This window comes from Struthio camelus, chromosome 8 (assembly GCF_040807025.1).
Source record: "Struthio camelus isolate bStrCam1 chromosome 8, bStrCam1.hap1, whole genome shotgun sequence".
Lineage (NCBI taxonomy): Eukaryota > Metazoa > Chordata > Aves > Struthioniformes > Struthionidae > Struthio > Struthio camelus.
The window spans coordinates 5,335,614-5,357,980 of NC_090949.1; the positions used below are offsets into that span (position 1 = coordinate 5,335,614).

The 22,367-nt window shown below is 41.8% G+C and overlaps 1 protein-coding gene across 2 annotated transcripts in view; it reads right to left on the reverse strand.

Moving 5' to 3' along the window:
• COP1 (COP1 E3 ubiquitin ligase) overlaps positions 1-22,367 on the reverse strand; it is a 134,662-nt gene that overhangs the window by 31,612 nt on the left and 80,683 nt on the right. For both annotated transcript variants that reach the window (XM_068951758.1, XM_068951759.1), the window contains exons 16-18: positions 7,309-7,426; positions 3,214-3,338; positions 1,970-2,130 (exon numbers count right to left, since the gene is read on the reverse strand). In XM_068951758.1, coding sequence (XP_068807859.1) covers positions 1,970-2,130; positions 3,214-3,338; positions 7,309-7,426 — 404 coding nt within the window. The remainder of the gene's footprint in view (positions 1-1,969; positions 2,131-3,213; positions 3,339-7,308; positions 7,427-22,367) is intronic.

Here is a 22,367-nt window from a genome sequence, read left to right on the forward strand (position 1 = left end):
GGATTTAAGTGACCTTTGTCTGTGCAGTAATTTAATTTACCAAGAACACGAGTAAAGTCTCAATTAGGTCTGAGTAGACCACTGCACCACTACAAAGGGGAGAGATATGTGCGGATGCATTGATGAAGAGTACTTCTTGTCTCAGGGGAAACTGGAGGTATGACACAAGGAAACATTCAGGCCTCTTGGCAAAAGCAAGTCGCAATGGTTGTTCAGTATGTAAAGCAGGATGGCAGGCACACTGCAGAGAGGAGTTAAAACACTGAAGCAAAACACTCAGCTGGTGCCTCTCAGATCACAGGTAGCTTTTTGCTACCTTCTTTGCAAACTAAAGCGAAGTAGCTGTGGTTGCCACAGGGGAGACAGATACTAATTTAAAAGAAGTCCTGAGAAAAGTAGAGGAATGATGGACAAAATCAGAACGGTGACAGATTCTGTATGCTACTTAACTGAGTGAAATCGGAATTTTTTGGGTGGTCTTCATAGGCCTGATTTATCTGTTACTAAATTGCTACATTTTTGTTGTACAAAATTTTTCATTTTAGTTGCAAGTAACTCTTTGACAGCCCTTGGTAACTGTTCAAAAGTTTCTCAGTTGCTTAAACAGAAGGTTTGTCAGAGTAAAACATGACAATTGGAGGAAAGGCTGTGATAAGAACGGGAGGACAACAGAAATAACACAAGGGGTGGGCCATCACTATTACTCAGATGCCTACTGAAAAGTTCCACACGAGGTTCAAGTGGGCAGGACAACACAACAGAAAATAAAGCAGTAAAGAAAATTAAGGAAGAGACATTTATAGATGCACAAGTTCCTGCAGTACATTTTATTCAGCAGAAATATGGATTATATAACTTCCAATATCCACTCTTCACTTGAGACATGACATCCGTGTATACCGAGTCCTCCTAAATCCCCGGGCAGAAAAAAAGCTAGCAAAGCTGTGTCATTTAGTCCCATTTTTTACCAAACCAAAGCAGCCTGCTTCCTACTCATAAATCACAGGTGCAATCTTTGAATTCAGATGCATTCAGATGTTTTTTCAAATCTAAAAAAGGTTTAATTTTGATTCGGAAGCATCGATCTGGAATAAGTTTATGCTAGTGACACCTGAATCACAATTGCAGGGACAGTTTCTTCACATTTAAAGAGATTGGTAGATGCTAACCTTCCAAAACACTGTCTTTCTGACTGCAGTGTCTCAGGACATCAATTAGGCAATGCTCCATTTTAGCTATTTGAAAGATTACATATAGCGAATGATCTCCAGTGAAGTATCTCATCTGCAAACACTTACATACAAGAGTTATTTGCTCAAATTTCTTATAAAAGGTTTTCAAGAACACTTGGAATTTAAAAGCAGCATTCTTACTCGCCAAAGCAATACCATGCCTAAGGGACGCTCTCACAAAAAGTGCACCAGGTACGCTTGCAGCATTAGCACACCCATTATATATATGAATTAGCTGTCACTGAAATAGTCATCGAGTTAGCTGAAGCCTGGGCTTACCTCATTTACTTATTTACTCATCTACACATAGAGCCTGTATTTCAATAAGCCAGCTCTCACAGATAGGTAACATCTAAATAAGGTCCACAGTGAATATCTAAGAGCCTGCAGGTGCCTTCATTCAACCAAACAAAAACCCTGCTAACGCGCATGCAAAAAATTAAATGCAATGCTACTTTGGGGATTTCAGATGCAAAAGTAAAGAAATTCAGACACTCAGGTGGAACAGTTAAGAACACAACATACAGCAGCCTCCTGTCCTCTGGGCATTCCCCTCCCTCCCAGCCCAGAGCACTTCAGCAATCCTGCAAATCTTCACTTTCTAACATCAACCTGCTCTGCAATATTCACAAACAGAAAAACACCAAGTGCAGTCAAACCTTCAACACTGCCATTTCCTAAGTGAGCAGGAGGCATTCCTTTAGCACCCTCCTGGGGAGACAGAGCAGAAAACTTACCCCATCTGGTAGTGCCCTCCAGCAGACAGCACTCACAAACTCATTGGTGTCATCTTCTTTCCGGTCCTTGTCCAGGACACTTTTGACTGTATCAAACTTGAATGTTAGCAGTGTCTTTGAGAGGCCCTTATAGTATAGGTAAAGGGAATTATTTTCGCTTCCTAGAAATAAAAAGTAAATACACAGGATTACGTGCTGGAAGCATGTACAGATAAATAATGAAAGAGCCAAGAAGCTTTAAGTAAAGGACAATAGATTTCCTCCTCTTAGTTATCATCTCACCACAAGTGGTTGTGGTGCCTTGATAACTGGGATTGCTCCACAGCAAACATTCAGGTCACTTAAAAGTAGATTCAGGCTTTATTAAAACACAATTGCAGTATGCAGAGCACTTGCAAAATATACAGGATGCTAACCTTACTCCACAGCTTCCACAGGGTATAGCACTCTGCCCGAGCAGAACAGGGCATCTCCACTACAACATGAGACACTGTTACAGCCAGTCTCCTCAATGTTACAGCTATGATGCAGGCAGGATTTTCAGTTTTTGCTTGTGGTAATCAAGTATGACAGTTTGGTCTGTGGAGGCTTGAGTAAGAAGCACTAATCAGAGTATACTTGCTTTGAAAACCATCCCAATTTCTGCCTTGCAAGCTGCGCAAACCTCAGAAAATACACAAGATAAGGTCCTCTCATAAGTGCTGGAATGGGGGTGTCCTACACATCCCATGGTCATGAGCCTATCACTGTTTTCTCACCTCTGGATTTACAGGTTCAACAGTTCAGCTTAAGCAGCAAAAAGACAAACTGCTAGAAAGCTGTTCAGAGTGAGGGTGTTATGGTTTTACCATGTAGAATACTGTATTAAATGACAACTACAGGACCACTCAAGTGACCCAGGCTACTGTATTTCCTTAGAAAGCTGCAGGAGGATCGGTCAGTTTATCACCTTAAAAGTCAGAGCAACAGCAACTACGTTAGTCGTCAATTTTTGGTGACAAGAAGTCTGAATCATCATGTACAAAGAACCCACCTGAAATGGAGACAACTAAGTACAGACTCCCTTAGCTTAAGGCTCTTTACGCCATTCCCTGGGAAAGGGAGAGGAGGGTGGAACCTCAGAATAATCCTCCATAAAAGTCCATCCAGCTACTTGGTACAATTCCTTGTGTGCTTTGCAACTGGAGAGGGAGAAGCTCTTGTAGAGCCATATAAGCATTTGCCTGGACGGCTGCTCTACTCACCACAGGCAATGTAGTCTCCATTGGATGCCAGCCCTACGAAGTTTTTCTCGTTGATGTGACCCTTGAAGGAGCGCAAGCAGTGAGGCTTCCCTACGTTCCACAGCTTCAGCTGACTGTCTGTTGACCTAAAAACAACACCTATAAGTTACACTGCTGCCACATGGCAGGTAATCCTAGCTTGAAACACTGTTCCTTAACACTCTAACTCGCAACATAAAGTCTTGGTGCACTCCAGGAGATTTATCCCACTTTCAGTCATATGCAACTCTGGCTGAACTCAGAAGGGTATCACATTATTTCAAAAGCCTGTCAAAATACATTACACATTTGAGTAAAAAACTTTGCTGAAGTATTACTCTTCCTTTCCACCTATCGATTGTGGAGTCCTCCACTGAACTGTATAACCTTCGGGCCATCATTGCCTCCTCCATATCCTCACCTATGCAGGACATGCTGAATATATTTTTAACCTCTACAGCATAGCAAAATCTGTTCTTTTCTGCCTGATGGCTAAAATTCTCATTCATGCCTTTATAGGATTCAAGGCAGAGAGTAGTCTCCTCCCCCCCGCCAGCTGCCCTGAAAGTAGGATATCCAATTCCAATGATTCTGTCCAATACCAATCTGTGGCATATAAAAGCCTATGAGGGAGTAGAGTTCTTATTAGCATTAAAATTGATGCGTTTTTCTCATATGTAATTGAGACTGCACGAATATAGATACAGATCTCAAACCTGCCTTTTTTTAATCTTGAAAGTAAAGCTAAATATTACTATTAAAACATAAAACCCTATTCAGATTACATGAAAATTGATGTTTTCCATCGCTACCCCATATGCAATCATGTCTCCACGCAGAACGTCGTTTTATTTACTGTGAGCAAACATTTCCCTTTCAGGGAAAGAAAGCAAGCAGAGATAGTCATCTCTGCCTGGCAGAGCTCAGTTGAGCTAGGAAGACTGCAGGTTTCGGAGAGATTCAGGATTAATTTATTCCCCCCCCACATCTGAGGGGACTCGAGCCTCTCTTACTTCCCAGGAGTTACTCTCGAGCACTCAACCGGGCTTTGCAATTCTAGCGCTCGATCACTTATGGTGATACAATCCACAGTCTGAACAAAATGCTCATGGTGGTGGGGACTGGAGCCCCACCTTTGAGGAAAGAGGAGACAGCAAACAAATAGGTAGTGCTATTCCAGTCTTAAATTTGAAAGAGAGAGGGAGAGAATAGGACCAGTCAGCCTCCAGGGGGTGGGGGAAGCAGCAGTTAACGCTCCTCTGGTACAAGTCAGATCAAACTTGTTGCTTTCTGAGTATTAAGGGTCGAAGGAAAAATCCAATATCCACAAAATATTACCACTACCACTGATGCAACACACTAGCCCCATACCAATGTCACATTTACCAAAAAATATTTAACAGAAGGAGAGACGCACCTCATGCTATACTGCAAAAACCTTATCTCAGACCTCAATGACAGCTGTAACAACAGAGGAGTGATAAGGGAGCTGCAGTCAGATTTGTTAGTCATTTGTAATAACAGCATGAGGTCAGATCAGAATGAAGGCTGTGAGCTTTATCTTTAGTATTGTGGCTTGAGCAGAAGCGCATTTCTGGTTCTAAGTCTTGACCACAGGAGCCCTAAAACAGAGCATTTGGTTTCTATTCCCTATCCAATTTCACTGCTGCCCTACACTGCGGCTTACTCTTCCTTCCTTTCTCTTACACTTACCATCACAGCTCTCGGAAAGGGGAAAAAAGATGTATATTACTTTTTTCTGGCCCAGAGGTCCACGGATTCATCTTCTGTACTATTACACAGCAATATTATTTTTAAAACTGCTTTTAAAAGCTTCAGAACCACCTGGAGAATAAACTTTTTCTAGAGGCAGCATAAAGCAGCCAGAGACTAATCTCTGGTCTCCAAGCTGTTAGATTCCTGTGACAGCTTCTGCTATTAGCTAATCTATCAAGATGATCTTTTACACAGGCACTTAATGTCTGTATTTTAGTACTATACATGCTAAATCTCTTCATTAAAATAAACACACTTAAAATCTATTACTAAGGGAATGCTTTTACTGTTAACAAACTCCTATCGAGCTCTAGCCTTGTTTTCACTGCTCTGAGTTAAGTGTGCCATAAAAGAAGTTATCTGCCACTACTGCAAGGAGGGGAAAAGGCCATTGATCCTTCCGATGTTACAGTGCTCTCCTGGTTTCATACCTTTTCCAAAAAATATCATGGACATGCTGCTCTGTTAAATCAGCCTCTCTCTGTAAATCAGCACGACAATCAATAGATAGTGCTAAACAGTAGGCAGTTCTGAACATCCCAGAGGTCAAAAACTTAACTCTCAGGGCAAAATAAATCAATGCATCTATAAAACAGCTCTAGCTAGAAAGCAAGAGAATCCGAATATACATATATTTTTTCCTCCAAAGGAATTAATACTTGGCTCTTGGGAGACAATAGTGCTATCTTCTCTCCTCCCCCTAGTTTTGAAAAGACAGACATGAAAAACAATCTTCTCTCCAGCATTTCTTTCCGAACACACAGAAAAAAAACACATGAACCCCTCAGTCAGTTCCCTCACTCTGTTGTTGCCTGCCCGAGTCTGACAGCTCTATCGATATTTTTCCCAGGACTGTAGAATAAGCATTCTCAGATGGCCAGCTCAAATGGGACAGAGCATTCGCTGCTGAAACATCCCATATGTGATATGTCACTTGATCATAGCTGTAAAACGTTCCTTTTCTCCTTCTACTTCTATTAAATGCTTTCTTAATCAGATTTGGTCAAAACACAAATTGATTTGCTCCATGCTCTAGGTACGAGTTTACACCTAGATAAAGAGCTATAATATTAACAGAAATAAGGAACTAATTAAACATAAACAGTATCTGAAATCACTAGGGAACCTTCCATCACACAACTGAGATCAGAGTAACTCACTGACATCTGAGTACTTATTTGTACACCTTAAAATGCTCTGCTTTGGCTCCAGGCTTCTAGAGCAAGTTGTGTGAAAATACAGGACAAAACTGAGACAGATAATCATCTACTCAGTAAGAAGCATCAAGCATGCTTCCTGGGGCTAGATCCACCTGTGATCCCTATGATCCACCCCTGCTGCCCTCAGGTGTTACACATGAGCATGTGGAGATCAAAGATTTTCCTAGCAGCCTGCAGCCCCCAAAGGTTGCTTGTATTTTCCCCATCACATAGAAAGGGCTCACCTCCGTTTTATTCATAGCAGACTTGTACCTAGTCACGCAAGCAACCTCTCGTCATATAATCCAACAGACGTGCTCATTCCCATATGACTGAAAATGTATCTTGAACTGAGACAGCCGCATTTGGTTTTGGGGCAGACACGTCTGGCCACCTAACTGAACAGAAGCTGTAGAACTGTGTTCTTCGCTGTCTCCATAGCGGACCTTATGGCCTACCCTGGCTGAAAAGCTGCATACCATTAGGAGCACAAAACATAGCTTCTCCTCGACTACTTTCTAACTCAAATTTAATTTTAAAAAGGGCCTTCACAGAAGAGATTAGTAAATTATCACAAAATTGCCCACTCAGTCCTTCAGAGTTGCTTTTAGGCAGTGGCTAAATATCCTCTTCAGCCCTGGCAGTACTATTTGATCACTTCTGTTGCTAATCAGCTGTGTTTTTTTTTTTTTTTTTTTTAAACTGACCTTTGGCTGGAAATTACTACCTTCATAGCTTTGCCAGTATCCTCCTCTACAGCAGTGCCCCGCTCAGTAGCGCCTTCAGCCCACACAGCACTTTGCGAGAGCAGTGTCTGCCTGCAGCTTCCCAGAGCCGAGGCTTGTGGTCAGAAGTTGGATCTGGTTGTCTTTGTATTCCTCCTAAGTTCTTAGGCTCTACAAGAGCCAAGTGACATCAGGAATTCTATTTTTGTCTTACAAAAAGCCACAATCTGCTTCCTAAAAGGACAGAGCCTAGCATGCACGCGGTGCACACACACCCACACAGGTGAACTTGCACAACTGTGTCTATGAAAAGGACTGAAGAGTGCCAGGAAGCAAGGGCTACCAACTTTTTAACCTACTTAAAAGAAAATACTTACGCAGAGACAATTTCTTCCCCACTCACAAATTTCGCGTAGGAGACTGCCTTGCGATGCCCTTTGAACACCATGATTGGCTGCTTAGTGTTGCGAAGATCATAGTAGTGAACACAGTGATCTGGAGATGAGAAGAAAGAGGCAAAATTTATTTGATGCAAAAGATGCAGGGGATCTCTTAGAGTTAAATCAGCTCACGACAGAAGTCCTGACTACAGCTTTCACATCTCAAAGCCTCTTCTAGGATAAACAGTCTGCACGCTATATGAAAGGAGTGTTTAGACCCCAAATCCTGTCCATAAGGGTCCAAGCAGCCTTTCAAAGAGTCAGGGCGGGGAAGGCGCACATGGGCATGCACGTGTCCTCGTCCAAGCCCTATTTAGCCCGTTCCTCACACATGCAAGACAGCATCTAACAGGACTCTCATTACTCCTGTCTTTCCTTTCCTGGCTCTGTGCCTGGCCATTCGAATTGCCTGTTTCCAGTCCCGTGCCCCTCTCCCCTCCTCAATCTGTTCCCTTTTGAAAAAGGAAAGAAGCCTAAGCTAAAGACTCAGTCTGTCTGCTACTTGATTTGGATCACGGAAAACACGGACTAAATTTCTCACGCGTGTCCTAAACGCGTAGCCTCTGTTTTTCTGCTTTCCTTCTCTTCTGTCCTTTGATTTCATTACAAATCAAGAGAGAATTAGCATTTCTGCTAACGAGAGAACAGAGACTAAACTCCAGCTCTTCTTCAGAACTAATTCACAGATGTGCTGCACTGCCACAACCACATAAAGGAGCTGCAACAGAACTAGTGATACAGTTTATTTTCTGCACAACTAAATGTCAACTCCCAAGAAAAAAAAAAAGAATAAAAAAAGAGTAGAAAGCCCCACAAGAGAGATACGCCCCAAACACCCCAGCACTCTCTTCAGCTCAGTAAGGTTAATAAGCTCTTTCCTTCCCGACTTTCAATCTTTAATGTTGAACCTCATTTAATTAGCTACTGCTACCCTGGAAGCAGAGGGAGAGGAAAGCCACATGAATGCGCTGCAACCAAGTTGGAAGCCTCTGTTCGCACCAACTCGCAATAGCCAGAGATCAGCTGAAAACTGTTCTGACCCTCCTCCCACTGAAACAACAAAACATCAATGGAAGGTCATCATAAAGATTACTTATAAATGAATCTGAATGCCAAAAGCTACAGTTATTCTTATATTTGCTCAACATTTCAAAGCAGTGTTTGAGCCTTACAAGCAACACTCAGCTGTCTCAAAATCCCATGTGGTTTGAGAGATAACTGGATTTACACTGATCAGGCTACAGCTGAAAACACTGATTTTGGGCAAGCAAAGGTAGCTTTCCACCTGTCTTAACAGGCAAATTGGTGGCCACGGCAGGACAGGTGGTTTTGTCAGAAACATCTTCAATTAGAGGCAAGCAGGCAAGTCGTCTTCCACTCAAAATTTGACTATTTCACTCAGCAGCTACTGAGCCTGTTCCTGCTAATACTGAAACAGTGGGAAGTGCTGTACCCGCAAGCACTCTTGCGAACGCTCCTACCTCTAAAGTGTTAACCCTCAGAAGAGCCAACACTCCTGATCAAAATCCCAGAACATTCCTAGGCTGACATTTTAATTGCCTTTAGAACAAAATGATATTGCAACAGACTTATACAGCAAGGTGATAATCTTCAAAGGGATTTGGAATTAAGCGTTCGCATTCGTTTAACAAGATCTGGGCATCTAACTCCCCTCCACCTCTCTGAAAACTTGAGCCAGAAGACTATGCGTTCTCTACTCAGGCCGGCGTGCAAACTCCGAGACCTACGAAACAGTTAAATGACAATTGTTATTTTAATGAGCAGAATGATTCTAGCAAGGCTTTCCATTAGGAGCCAGTTAGTGGATAAGCCTTTTAAGTCTATTTTTGTTCAGCATTTCAGCCTCCTCTCCAGCTGGACTGTCATTAGGATACCTTTTGAGCACTTCAGATTTTATCCCTCAGAGGATGAGGCAAGGCAAGTTGTACCCGTGGATGGCTTGAAGGAAAACATATGTATAAGCAGCTGAAATAACACCGAAAGGAAAGAGATATAGCAGGAAAGACAAGCCCATTTGCAGCAAAGAGACACAAAGTTGCATTCACCTGCTCAATATCGCAATGAACAGCTGGAAGGCTGCTGGCATCTGGCCCCAGCACAACGTGCCTCTCTGCGTCGGCAGCGCAATCAATCACTGCCCGCTCCGATCAGGACAAGTCCGAGGGAATGGCCAGTGGGTTCTAAAATTAGCCACTTAATAATTAATTGATTATTTCAGCAGCTGAAGGGTTGGTACCCAATTGAGTTTTTTTATTCAATTGAAGTAGCTATTTTTAAGTAGATATATCAAGACAAATGCTCACTGCATTCATTAAAATCAGAACAGGTGGCCACGTTTTACAATTAAAGAGATAGTCTCACTTTTAGGCCATATGGCCTTTCAGAAAACAAGATAAAAATGCCATCTGCTGAAGAAGCAGAGATCTTAAAAACGAAGTTAAACGAAGAAAAAATACACTCCCCAGGTACTCTGGTAGAAGCCTCTCATGGTGAATTCTGATGAACTGAAATCGCCTGTAATTGGCGGCATCCCTGGCACCCTGCCGACGCGTCCGAGATGGACGGTGGAGCATTCTGGAAAGTTCAGAAAAGGAAGCAATCGCAAGAGGCAACGCAAGGTAAGGGAAACAAAAAAACCATGCACATCGAGGGAAAGTGAGCAGTTCCCCGAACTCTGCAAGTGCTCTTAAATCCGCCCGGAATTTGCTCCCCTCTGCAGCATTCCTAGAAGGCCACAGAGCGCTCTCAGCTGCCAACCAGCACTGCACATGTACTTATTTGCTTCTTGTTTTGCTCCTCAAACACGAGCACCAAAATTATCTAAAAGCACTCAGCAAATTTTTGCAGCTCTGTTTTCCGTTCCGGACCAGAACGCACGCTCGCTCAGAACAATTTCAAGCTGGAAACAGCATTTCCACTGTGAAAAGCCTCATGCCTAACCCTTGGGCACCAACAGCTCACTGCCTTACTTGCTTTTTCTTCTGCATTATGGCTTAATGGAAGTATATACAAGATAATGGGAAAGAATAGGTATATATACTATAAACGGACTAAAGTCTCCGCAGCGATTCTTGCCTAATTCAGTGTCAGCAGGGAAGCTGGGCATGACAGAATCTGGCTGCTGTTCCTTCCAAATTCAAATTTCTTCTGGCAGGTCATATTACAGCCATTTTTTTTTTTTTAAATCATCTCAGGAGGCAAAAAGGGCAGCTCAGCTCTGCTAGCGCTGCCGAAAGGTCTCAGACCACAAGCCCGAGTTATTAAATAGTGCTTTTTTCAGAATGTGCAGAAACTGCTTACTTCCCTTAAGCAGACTTACTCTTTCACCTTTGGGCCGTCAAGTGACAACTAGTCAAGCATTCAGACTTCTTGCCGGGAGTGCTGACAAGTCTAACAAAACTTTAGAAAGACCTCACAAGCTCTTCAGGAAATATAACCTGTGTCAGCAAAGAACGGCATCACTCACTGCTCATCAGCTCATAAATTAGCAAGACTTCAGCCATCGAGAGCAGAGTCGGGAGCAGGGCAATGGGAAGGACAGTCCTGCCATGTGCATGGTGAGGAGAGGAGCTCCTCAGAGCCTCGGGCACCGGGCTCAGTTTGTGCTGGGGAGGGGGCACGTGGAGAGAAGATGAAATGGCCACGCGATTACACAAATTTTAAGAGATCAAGTTAAAAAAAATTACAAAAGGAGAACTGAGAATTACTAATGGTTCCAGTTACACCTTAGATAATTCCAGAACTGCTCAGGAAAGTGCAAGTGTTTTTGGATTTTTGGTTTTTAAACAAAAAGAGTCAAAGTCCGTTTTTGCCAAAAGCGGTTTTCCTTATGCCTAGAAAGACTGTTAATAAAAATTGCGAAACAGCTATTATGAGAAACCTTTAAGTGCAGATCACCTATTACAAAGCTGCTAAGATTTACTGAGGGGTGGCAACTCCAGAAAGCATTCTCAGGTAGACAAGGGTGAGGAAAGTAACACAAGGCAGCAGGTTTTTGTTTTACATTTCACTGAGTGCTGGTACATCTGGAGTAGTGACACACACAGACTGAAGAGCAGAGCAATTCAACTCTCCAGACACCCAGCAGTTCCAGGTAACGTTCATCTTCCACGTCACACGTTTCAGTCACTTTCACCATGAACATTAACCAGTCTACAGCTCTAGCCAGCTCACAGGCCTTCCAAGGCTTTTTTCAACTGAAACCAACTTACTGGAAGGGACATCAAGCTAAAGACAGAAAAACAAAGTTTACCTGCAATGCAACAGTTTTATATTCAGAGGAAGCTACTGTAAAGTTCCCAAAGCTGAACAAAAAGATCCTGTGACTCCCCACCAGGAGACTAAACTATCAAAAAAGAAGTTTGTTTTCTAATTTTGACCATGCCTAGGAATGCATACTTCTCAACTGTCCAACATTTAGATTATTGATCCATTCAAAAAATGAGTAATTTACATTGTTCTCAATTTAAGTGCTTATATACTTGAGATTGTAAGTGGTGCTTGCTACTACATTTCAGAGGAAGGCTACAGCCAAGAAGATACCCATATTCAAAAACAAAGTTGTAGGGTAGGGAGCCAGTAGGTATAGAAGCAGATGTTCAAAGCTGCCTACAAGAAAAAATGCCATTTTTAAGTGTACTGAAACAAAATAGATTAAAGTTGACTAACTCTGAGATTTTCTTTTTAAAAACAGATGTTAAAAAAGTGATCCATTAGGAACCTTCTGTTATCAAAGCACTTTTTTTTTTTTTTTTTTTAAAGATCAAGATCTTCCATACCAAACTTGGCAGTCATTTTCATTCTAAATATTAAACTTCTAGCTACAGCCTGCAGAGTCCTACATGCCTCATGCTACAGCTGTTCTACCAAAATGGGAGAACAGACTAGAACATAACCTCTATATTTCTTTGATGGTGGTGATCCATTTGCTTCATTTAGTGTCTCAGGTCATTGGCTGATGATTCTGAGATTTGTCCATTTGTTTTTCTTCATACGAAATTCAAGTTTGGATCAATACTGCCTGTTTTTACCCCAGTGAAACCCTGTTGGTAAGCAGCAAGAGTTAGGTTTCAAGTGGGTCTTTACTATAGCAGTAGAAAGGCAGAATGGCATTTGGGCAGTCAAAGAACAGTGAGGACACCTTTGAGCCAAACACTGTAAAGAAATATTTCTTTCACTTGGCAGAGTAATAGTAGAATGGGCTATGACCAACACATTGGCCTATTACGAGCCATTTCAGGGAGAGAAGAAAATACGATAGATGTCACTGCACAAGGGAAACAGGCTATGAGAGAAGAGAGGGCAACACATTAAGAACAGCAAGCAAAGCGGACTCGAATTCAAGAGAGCAAAGCCCTGCAACAAAAATTAACACAGGAATTTTCTGAAGAAAAATGTATCTGACACTGACAACAGCGAGTTGACATCAGTGCCCTCTTTACAAGCCACTTACCTTATTGTAAAGGACGAGATTAAAAATAGATTTGATACAAAGATCCTTTGACAGACTAAACTACACAGAGCATTTTGCTGAAGAATGCAGCATGCTATTTTCCACATGCAACATGACAAATCAGATGACTAGGAGAGAACAGAAATAAGCCTAGTTCATCCCAACATCTCCACGTACAACTGTGGTTTGCCATCACTGCACAGGCAACGACAACTGGTTATTATTCTTGTCCATACCTGCATCTCAAAACAAAACCCCACACACAAAAACCACCCAAACAATAAAATAAAATTCTATTCCAGGCATTGTTACAGGCATAATTAAAATGTTAGCCGAATACAGCTTTGCATTTACAATTTTTTTTTGCTAGCAGAAATTGCCAAAATTACAAGTCCTTTGTTTCTGCCACTAAGACAAAAATACCCATTTGATGCATTTGCTTTCTCTCTTCTTTTCACCCTTTGCAGTAAAGCAACAGTTTTTCCTTTGAATAGCCATTTTCTTTTGCCCTATGGGAATCTTAGCGATCTATTCTAGAAGTGACACTCTGGTCCGCAGCAGCGAATTGGAACAATATTCCTGTTTTGTATTTCATGTGGGTGCCCAAGATGATTTGGGATGCAGTACTTCATATTTGCTATCAGAATTCTGTCTAGACAACTGGTCTCAAAAAACATTGCACCAGATCCAAGGAGCTTCCGCCTACCCTTTCTTCATAGGTGCCACAAACACTGAACGGCCACCCAATAAGGGATTTAAGCGCGGAAAAGCATTCAACAGATTTTTTCCCCCCCATAGGTCAGAACTTCCCTATGGGCTCTTCCCTTACACATTATGCTCTGAAAACTACACAAGACTAGCTACCGTCTACTGGATTTATTTTTCTGGTATCAGAAGGTGAGAAATCTGACAAGCGAGGAAGCCACAGACCCAGTGGTGTTCTTAAGGAGATGAAAAGGAATTTTCCAAAGCAGAAAAAAGTAAATGGGTATTTGGGGATGACTGCATTCTGACAGCTCAGTCTCACTCACCTACACTGCAATACAGATGACTGGCAACTGCCTCCAAAAATCGTATTTGGACAATCCAACACAAATTTAGTCTGTATGTTCTTTCAAATGAAGAAAGAGCAGAGCTTTGAGAAAAGAAAGCACTTGGTGATGGTTTGTTTAGCAGACTAGATAAAGGAAACAATGCAAGAAAGGCATACCTCATGAGAACTGCATTAAAGATAGTGGAGGTTGTGTGAAACAGATCTAGCAGCCTCAGTTTAATCCCTCGCAAAACCAACAGTTAGTACAATAAGCACTCTAGCAAGGGCGGGCTCAGGGACATGACAGCTGAGGGTTACAGGTTAGCACTTGATGTATTTTGACAGAGCTTGGCAGGGCAGCTGATACCCTGCTTCAGCCAGGGATTTCAATATCTTACCAGCATAAAATGTACTCGCCCTCCACCCCCCCAACTCGCTAACGTGGATACACACTAGCGTTTCACTAAAGATCTATATCTCCCTCTGCTGAACAGAGGAAGGGAACAGCAGCCTTGATGGGAACTGCCAACTGGGTTTTTAACCTTCATATTCGACAGATTCCCTATGGCTTGAAGTTACAGATGACATTTGCCGGGTTATGGATAATGGTCTTTACACACTGGGGACATTTTTTATTGACTTGTCTAAAGCTTTTGACACAGCAGCCCATAAAACGTCTACTAAATAACCTGTCTCATATTAAGCAGAGAAGGAGGAGACATAAAACACGAGAGATCTTAATCAGTTGAGCAAAGGGCTCCGACAGGAAGGAAGGCAAAACAAATTTCTCAAGAACTCTTTTGAAACTCTGACCTTTATGGTTTTAAAGAACTACAAAGAATTCTCGAAAAGAATACAGCCATCCCTTATTTCTGCAATTCAAAGATTGCCTCCTATCAGACTGTTCAAAAACCTAAAATATTCGGTACAAATAAGGAAGATTTATCTATGTTACAGAACTAATGAAGGCATTAGCTGTAACAACTCACAGCTTGTGGAAGAATCCATTTTTTATGGCTGAAGGAGAAAACTGAGAACTATGTACTCACTGGGCAAGCTATTCAGGCTCTTAACACAATTTTTCTCCTCAAACGCGTATGTGTACGACTACTGTACACTAGTGCACGTAGGCCAATCTGCAAAATGAGTTTTATGACACATACAAAGAACATGTGAAGAACAGCCTTTTTTTTATAGTAAAGGTGTTTCAACTCATGCTGTCTCCATGGACTATACCTCTGAAGGTCTGAAACTTAATCACATGAGCACTAGAAGTCTTATTTGTGCAATGACTGTTGGATACATCTACCAAAAATCAGACATACTATCAGACATACTACCTCATTTGAGGAACAGATCTCTCCTGATATAAGCTACTCATTTCACCCAATATTTTTCTTACTGCAAACCCACATCAACCGCTTCTTGAATTACTCAAAGTTCTGCAGGTCATGGAGGGAAAACGGACCACGCGCAGATCACGTGAATAAGGGCTTAAGGCACTAAGAAAGGTGGATACCAAAACGATATTCTCCCTAAGATTTTAGGAGTATATTTATGAAGCAAGAGATGTAGGTTGTTTGTCGTATCAGCAAAGGTCCTACAAACAGAATTAAACATCTTATAAGAAGAATACCTTCCCCTCTGAAGGAGAAGGACTGCACGGCAGCATTGCCTAGGACTGCCCTGTCAAACAGAGTCTCCCCAGCCCCCACAACCGACACCAACACTTCCAGTAACTGGCACTGTGTGGAGGAGAAAAACCATCCCAACGCACCACGCAAACATCTAGACAAGAATGCTGAGGCTACACAGGCCTCCAGAGCAGTCAGAAACTGGCTCCAGGAAAAGCACAGGCTGCTGCCATATGCATTACCACATGCAGTTGAAGATTCAAGTTTGCCAAACTGCCAGTCAAACTTGATGTTGCCCAAGAACTACATTTTGCTTGACTGATCTAAGGACATATAAGCCTCCTTCTACCTGGATCTGGAGAGGGTGATCTAGTTCATCACCTAAATTGCATTCCAGGCAGACTCTACAGCTACTGGAAAAGATAACGGACATTAAATATATCACCACAATCACTAGTATTCAACTTTGGATAAGAATGCTTATACTAAAACCTGTCAAAGGCATGGTGGATTATACAGACGTTGAAACAAGCACGGGAAAAGTACTTGATGATACGCAGGTATCGAAGTGGAGAAGAGGCAATTTGATCTAATTAGGCAGTAAAATAAGTAAAAGGACTAGAATTGCTAGACACATCTAGTCTTACTTTTTGACATTTTCTTGAGATTCAAATGGCTAACAGTGCCTCATTAGAGGAGCTTTTCTCAACCTAGCTCAAGTATTTAGAAATTCTCCTCTTAGGACACATGCAATGCCTAAACGCTCAGAGAGTAAGAAACAAACCTTCTAGATAGCAAACCACACTGCATTTGTGGGTTGCACAGATTTTGAGCACTATGCAATGTGACAGTTTTCACCAATTGGTATGGAAAAAGTAGTATGTTACAAAGGTCTAAGTGGATACCGTATCCAATTAAAAGGCTGGAAGGGTTAAGCTACGCAGCACTTTGAACAGTAAATGACCCAGTAAGGCACTACAGAAGATACCCTTCCATCAAGCAATTCCTTTGAATGAGCTACCAGAAAAACCGCAGCTTTGGAAACTCCTGAAGTGGGAAAGCATTAAGTTCCATGGAATACAGCAATAGCTAGTAGCAAGAGCAATTTGGCATTTTGAGGAAAAGACAAATCTTGCCTATTCTGTTCTTGAATTTCAAGGCTCATTTCAGTTTTAATTTGAATGCTGTAACATTGACTAAATGACTTCTGTACCGGTTGTAAAACAAAATGTTCAGGAAAAGAATATTTAAGCAAACAATTAGCGCACCCATTTCTGCTAATGACAGATTTTTTTTTTTCTTCCTCCAGAGAATCATATGGAGCTCTTCAAATTGATTTTATTCCTTCACTTGCTACCAAAGCACGACCACCTCTGGGATAAAGACTGGAAACTCCCAATAGGTCTCGACATTGTTACTCAATTTATTGCAAATACTTCAACCAACTGAAATTAGAGACAGCATTTTGGCATAAGAAGTCACACAACTCTTTTTAACTCTTAAAAGTGCTTCAGAAGCTGATCTCCTCTTTACCAAAAGTACAGCTATTTACACTACGACTATTCTTATCAGACTTGGGGTATGGAAGTTTTGCCTGAACCTTGTGAGATTCATACATATAACACTTCCTGCATGCCTCTGGGAGGACTTGTTTCCTTCACGATTTCCTAGGTAGCAGCCACAGCATTACCTTCCCATGCTGTAGGGAGGAAGACATTGTGTAGCACCTAGCTAATCTAGTGGTCTCTCAGATGTACAGATACAAATAAGCCAGCTTAACTGCAAAAACATTACAGGTTTAAATAACACAGCATAGCAGCAAGCGTTCTGCTTGTCAGTCCTGAGCAGAAATAGGATATAATCTACCAACCAGTTCTGAAATCAGAGCCAGAAAGATTTTCAGACATACATCACAGGAGAGCAGAAGGTACAAGTTTGAAGCTTCATTTTTAATTATGTTCCAACATCTATGCAGGGGAATAATTTTTAAACACACAAACTTTCAAAATGGTGTTCTAAATTAAAACAATCTGACTCTAAGCCCAGCGTTTACCCCAAAATAAGTACTGTTAATACAGAAATATGATCACTACCACACTGGCCAAAAATACAGATTCCTTCAAGCGACCCTCAATGCACTGAAGTAGTGCTGTGGATGCTTTCAAAGGTTAGAGCAACCGAAACATCTGCAATGACTTCTGCAGTGAGTTTAAACCGTGAGATGACAAGCGTCTACTTCCAGAACATGGAACTTGTCCCATAGTTCCCTTGCCAATAGCCTCAGAGGCCACAGACTGGAAGAGAATTATTGAAGACCCACAAAAAGAAACGAAACCCTTCAAGTCCAGTACATAGTAACAGGGAAGTTGTGGACTGCTGCATGCCACATCAACCTCATAAATGCTGAATTTTGAGCATTGCTTGAACTTCTTCCAAGTGCTTGAGAGAAATGCATAATCTTCCTCTCTGCCTTTGAATACCTCATTCTAAATTCATACACTAATCTTGCAGCTTAAGCCCAAAGCAGCTGCCTAACTCCACCCTAAACATGTCATACATGCGCACAAATAGATTTTTCTGAATCACTGCAGGCTTTCAATAGAGCAGAGTACTTACCCATGAGAATCTATTAAGGTAAGACCTTGCTTTCAGCTGAGAAACATTAATTCCGTTCCAAAAGAAGGCACAACGCCTTCTTGGTCACTAATATCACATCACTCTTGTGTTTCAGAGCTGAATGACAAGGCAGACAAGTCACCGAGATGCCAGGCAGCCTGAAAGGCTAGCTGCACAGAGGGGTGTTTAGAAAAAAAGAAATCACTGCTCCAGTTACCACAGTAAAATCTAGATCTCACTGGACAAGGATGGTCTCCAAAGCAATCCCACCTGCACATCTGGTGCAGTAGTAAACCTGAATGACGCACTTGCAGTTCAAGATCACATATGGCTTCTTTCAGCATCAGGGCAGTGCAGAGATCTTAAGGAGCAGGAAACCCATTGCAAATTCATACACAGCTATTCACATAGCAACAGGAGCCCTTTTGCATGGTGTATGCTGGGAATCAGTGTCATTAGTTTTGCAGCTTTTCAGCAATGAATGCAAGGCTGCAGCATTCAAAGCCTGGGTACAATGCCGTTCTATAATGATGAAGATGGTGGAAAACCCTCTCTTGCGCAAAGAAGCGATTCAAAACCTAAAGCACTCCTCTAGCTACTCTGCACTTGGATTACCTATGGAAAAAGAGTGCTTCAGGAGATTTTAGCTAAAAGCACTAAAGATTTAAAATACGGGGAGCTCCTCTCTTTGCATTTTTTTGCTGTACAGTGCAAGAGAAAGACTACAATAGTTGAACTCAAGCTTCTGGGCATCGGGAAGGCCATAACATATTTGGGAAGCTGAGAGTGCACTGGGATCAAAGCACATGTGAAAGGGTTTGTTGATTTTTATAGGAAGCAACAGCCTCACTGAACTTCGCTGCAACGGAAGAATTTTACATAGCATGCAAAACCTGCTGGAGAAGGGCAAAACCATCTTTGAAGAAAAGAGGCTCCCTTGGGAAGAGGTCTTGCTCAGCATCACTGCACAAGAGAAGGGAACAAGGAGAGGAGATAGGAGGGCCACTACAAGTGGACAGGAGAAAGGTGAGAAACCTCAGCAGCCTTGTTCACTGATGATTCGGCTCCCTCTTAGCTAATGCCGATATAAATTCAGGCTGACGAAGGCCAACGTATCTCTAGGTGCTGGTGCTCTATGATCAGCTGATTGGGGATGCGGGGGGGAGATGGGGACAAGAACCACCACCAATTCCCCTCTCCTCCCCCCCAATGCAAAACCAAAAACCCCACACTAAAACGTGATTCATTTTTAGCTACACAATTGCCAGCATAAAGGAGGAGGTGAAAAAGCACAATCGGGAATGCTTAGGAAGAAATATGGTACCCTAGTGTAGATAGTCTCAAACCAAGACAGTGCTTTCATGTAAGCATCAAAACCAACAGAAGTCAGTACTGCCCCATGTTTTCCCTGCCCTGGTCACTCCGTCCCAACCCACACTGCCAAGACCAGAGACTCGATCAAGGTTAGAAGTAACCCAACAAGTTTCAGTTCTGATCATGTTTGAGCCATTCTGTTGTACCCCTCCATCTATTTATCTGCTGCTTCTACTTATTTGTAAAACTCTTGAAGAGCAGGTACAACCTTTGCCTGCATTTGTGACACCTTCCTCCCCACAAACACCCACAGATTGAACCTGCAAGATCTGTGGGTCTTACAGGGGGGGAAAAAAAATTAGCATGCAAGAAGATGATGTAGCTAGTGTAAAAATTCAGGAAACTGAAATCTTGATGACCTAATCTCTATATAATATATGGGAAATAAAAGGTCAGTGGTAGTTGCTGACAGAATTACAGCATGCTGGGAATAAAGCATTGCCTACTATCAATAGCTACGCGTAGCTCACTAAAGTTAGCAGACAGACTGATCTCACTGCGACTGCACAACTTGAACAATCTGGCTGCAGACTGCATGCATTTTCAGCCACTTCCCCATTTGATGTGGGGAAACAGTGCTACTGGAAAATATATGGGCGGAGGGCATTGGTGGTATTGCTGAGGCAGAACAATAACAACTTCAGCCATGATTTATACAGCCAATTTCAGAATAAAACACTCCTAAACAAAAACAGCCCCCCCCCCATTACCTGATTTTGTATTTGGCAGTGATTACAGTTTATACTACATGATGTTTCAACCCAGTAAGCACGCAAATAGAATATTTTATTAAAATCACAGACAAAAGGAATCTTTCCTTCTTTATACGCCCTCTCCACTGCCACAGATTTTATCAGAGTACAGTCAGACCCTCTAGCTTCCTTCTCACTTGAAGTGCCTGTCTGATTTTAAGAGAATTATTTCTTCAACTAAATATCCATTTCTCTCTTGTATAGACTCTACTTCCAGTTTATTGCTCATTTGTTCTGTTTTAAGCTACCAAAATGATCTTCTGGTCATCTAAAAAGCTTTCGGAGTGAGAAGCCAGAAAAGAAATATATATCTCATCCATATTAGGTGATAATCTTGGGATTTGCTTCTATAGTGGCAACTAAAGCACAGTTTTCTATGGCATCTATTCGAAGCCAAGTCAGTACTTGACACTAAAGGAGAAAAACTCCATGTGGAGGGGCACTGTCTAACAGCATTTTTGACCATGGTTACACCTAAATCAAAGCTTCACAGCACCTCTTTCTATTATCACTACTCCCATTTACCAAGAGGTATACTGAAGTACAGAGGGTTTAACTAAGAAATCCACAGATGGAATACATTCCAATTCAACCCATGCCGAGACTTTTTTAGAGGGCAATTCAAGACAGACATTTCATTTTCTCCTTCTGCTGCTGAGGAAGGGCAGGAAGCTGCAGAGGAACTCAGCAGAGGGGAAAATGGATGTTCCTCCCAAGGAGGAGCGGTATATGAACAGCAACGAGCAGTCTAGCAGAGTCGGTGTGGTCCCATCAGGGAGAAAACAGCCAAAACTCTTGGAATAAGAATGCCTATTTACATAAACCGTGCCCAAGAGTTTGCAACCTGGTTGCACCTTGAAAAAAGTCAGTCATTTCAATCCTTGAGCACACTCCTTTTACTTAGTGATTGATACAGCACATAAACTGGGTGCAGGTGGATAAGCTGCTTTTACGAAGATCTCTGGTTCAGAATTCCTTCTAGAGCACTAAAGCTGTGGGTACAGGACAGTCACTATTCGCAGTGCAGTCGCACTGAGGAACCCCGGGCAAGGGCCAAGCTGCCATCATGCTTAACGCTGTGCAACCAGAAATTAACCCCACTCCAAAGAGCCTCCAGTTCAAGTACCAGAGGCAAGAGACAGTAGAGAAAGATACGGGGAATATAAGGGAAAGAAGAATGTCAATAGGCTGCTCTATCAGCTCACTTAATTCGTGCCATACGTGTTGCTGTGCACCATGAGAATTTAAGGGAAAAATAAGAAAGATACTCATGGGGAGTTCTTCATGGGAGAAATAGTTTGGGAGAAAGCACAAAGGTACTTGTCTGAATATTTTACCAGTGCACAAAAAGAATAGCACTACTAGCAGAGGTGAGCCAAGAGTCAACATTTTACTAACAAACGAGAAGGGATATGTAAACGGGAGACAGGGTAAAAGGACCTCAAGACAGCCATCCTATTTTTGTGGAGAATGCAAAGGCAGAACCAGCAGAGATTCAAAAAGATGTTGAACTAGTTAAAGCATCTAAATAGGAAAACTAACTTCAAAGAGGCATTCTGAATAGATGGACACAAGTGGGCAAGATGCATTTGTCAAGGGCAAAGGAAACACTCCATTCACCAAAATGTGAAAGAAGGAGACCTTATGAAGAAGAGTTTCAGCTGTAAAGATGGTTAAGAAAGGCCCTCAAGAGAAAATAAAAACAGAAGACGTGAAGATTCAAAGGCACACCACCTTGCAAAACATTGGTGCTAAAAAATTCTAAAGTTGCACTCAGAATTGCATTGCTAAAACAAGGTGCGCCAACCTGCAATTTCTTCTACATATGAAGGAAAAGGGGAACTGAAACATATGTACATTTAACAATTGTTATCAATTTACTTCTTCCTTTTACACCTCAAACATTAAATACTAATACTTATTCTCCCTACATCAACCATTTAATCAACTGCTTACCTCATCAAGTCACTATATATATATATATATATCTATATATATATATATATATCTCTGTATGCATATATCTCAGATTTTTAATTTGGCTAGTGCTAATGTATTAGCAGTAGACAAACCCACTCTGCTGACTGAAAAGGTAGTCATGACATGTACACCTG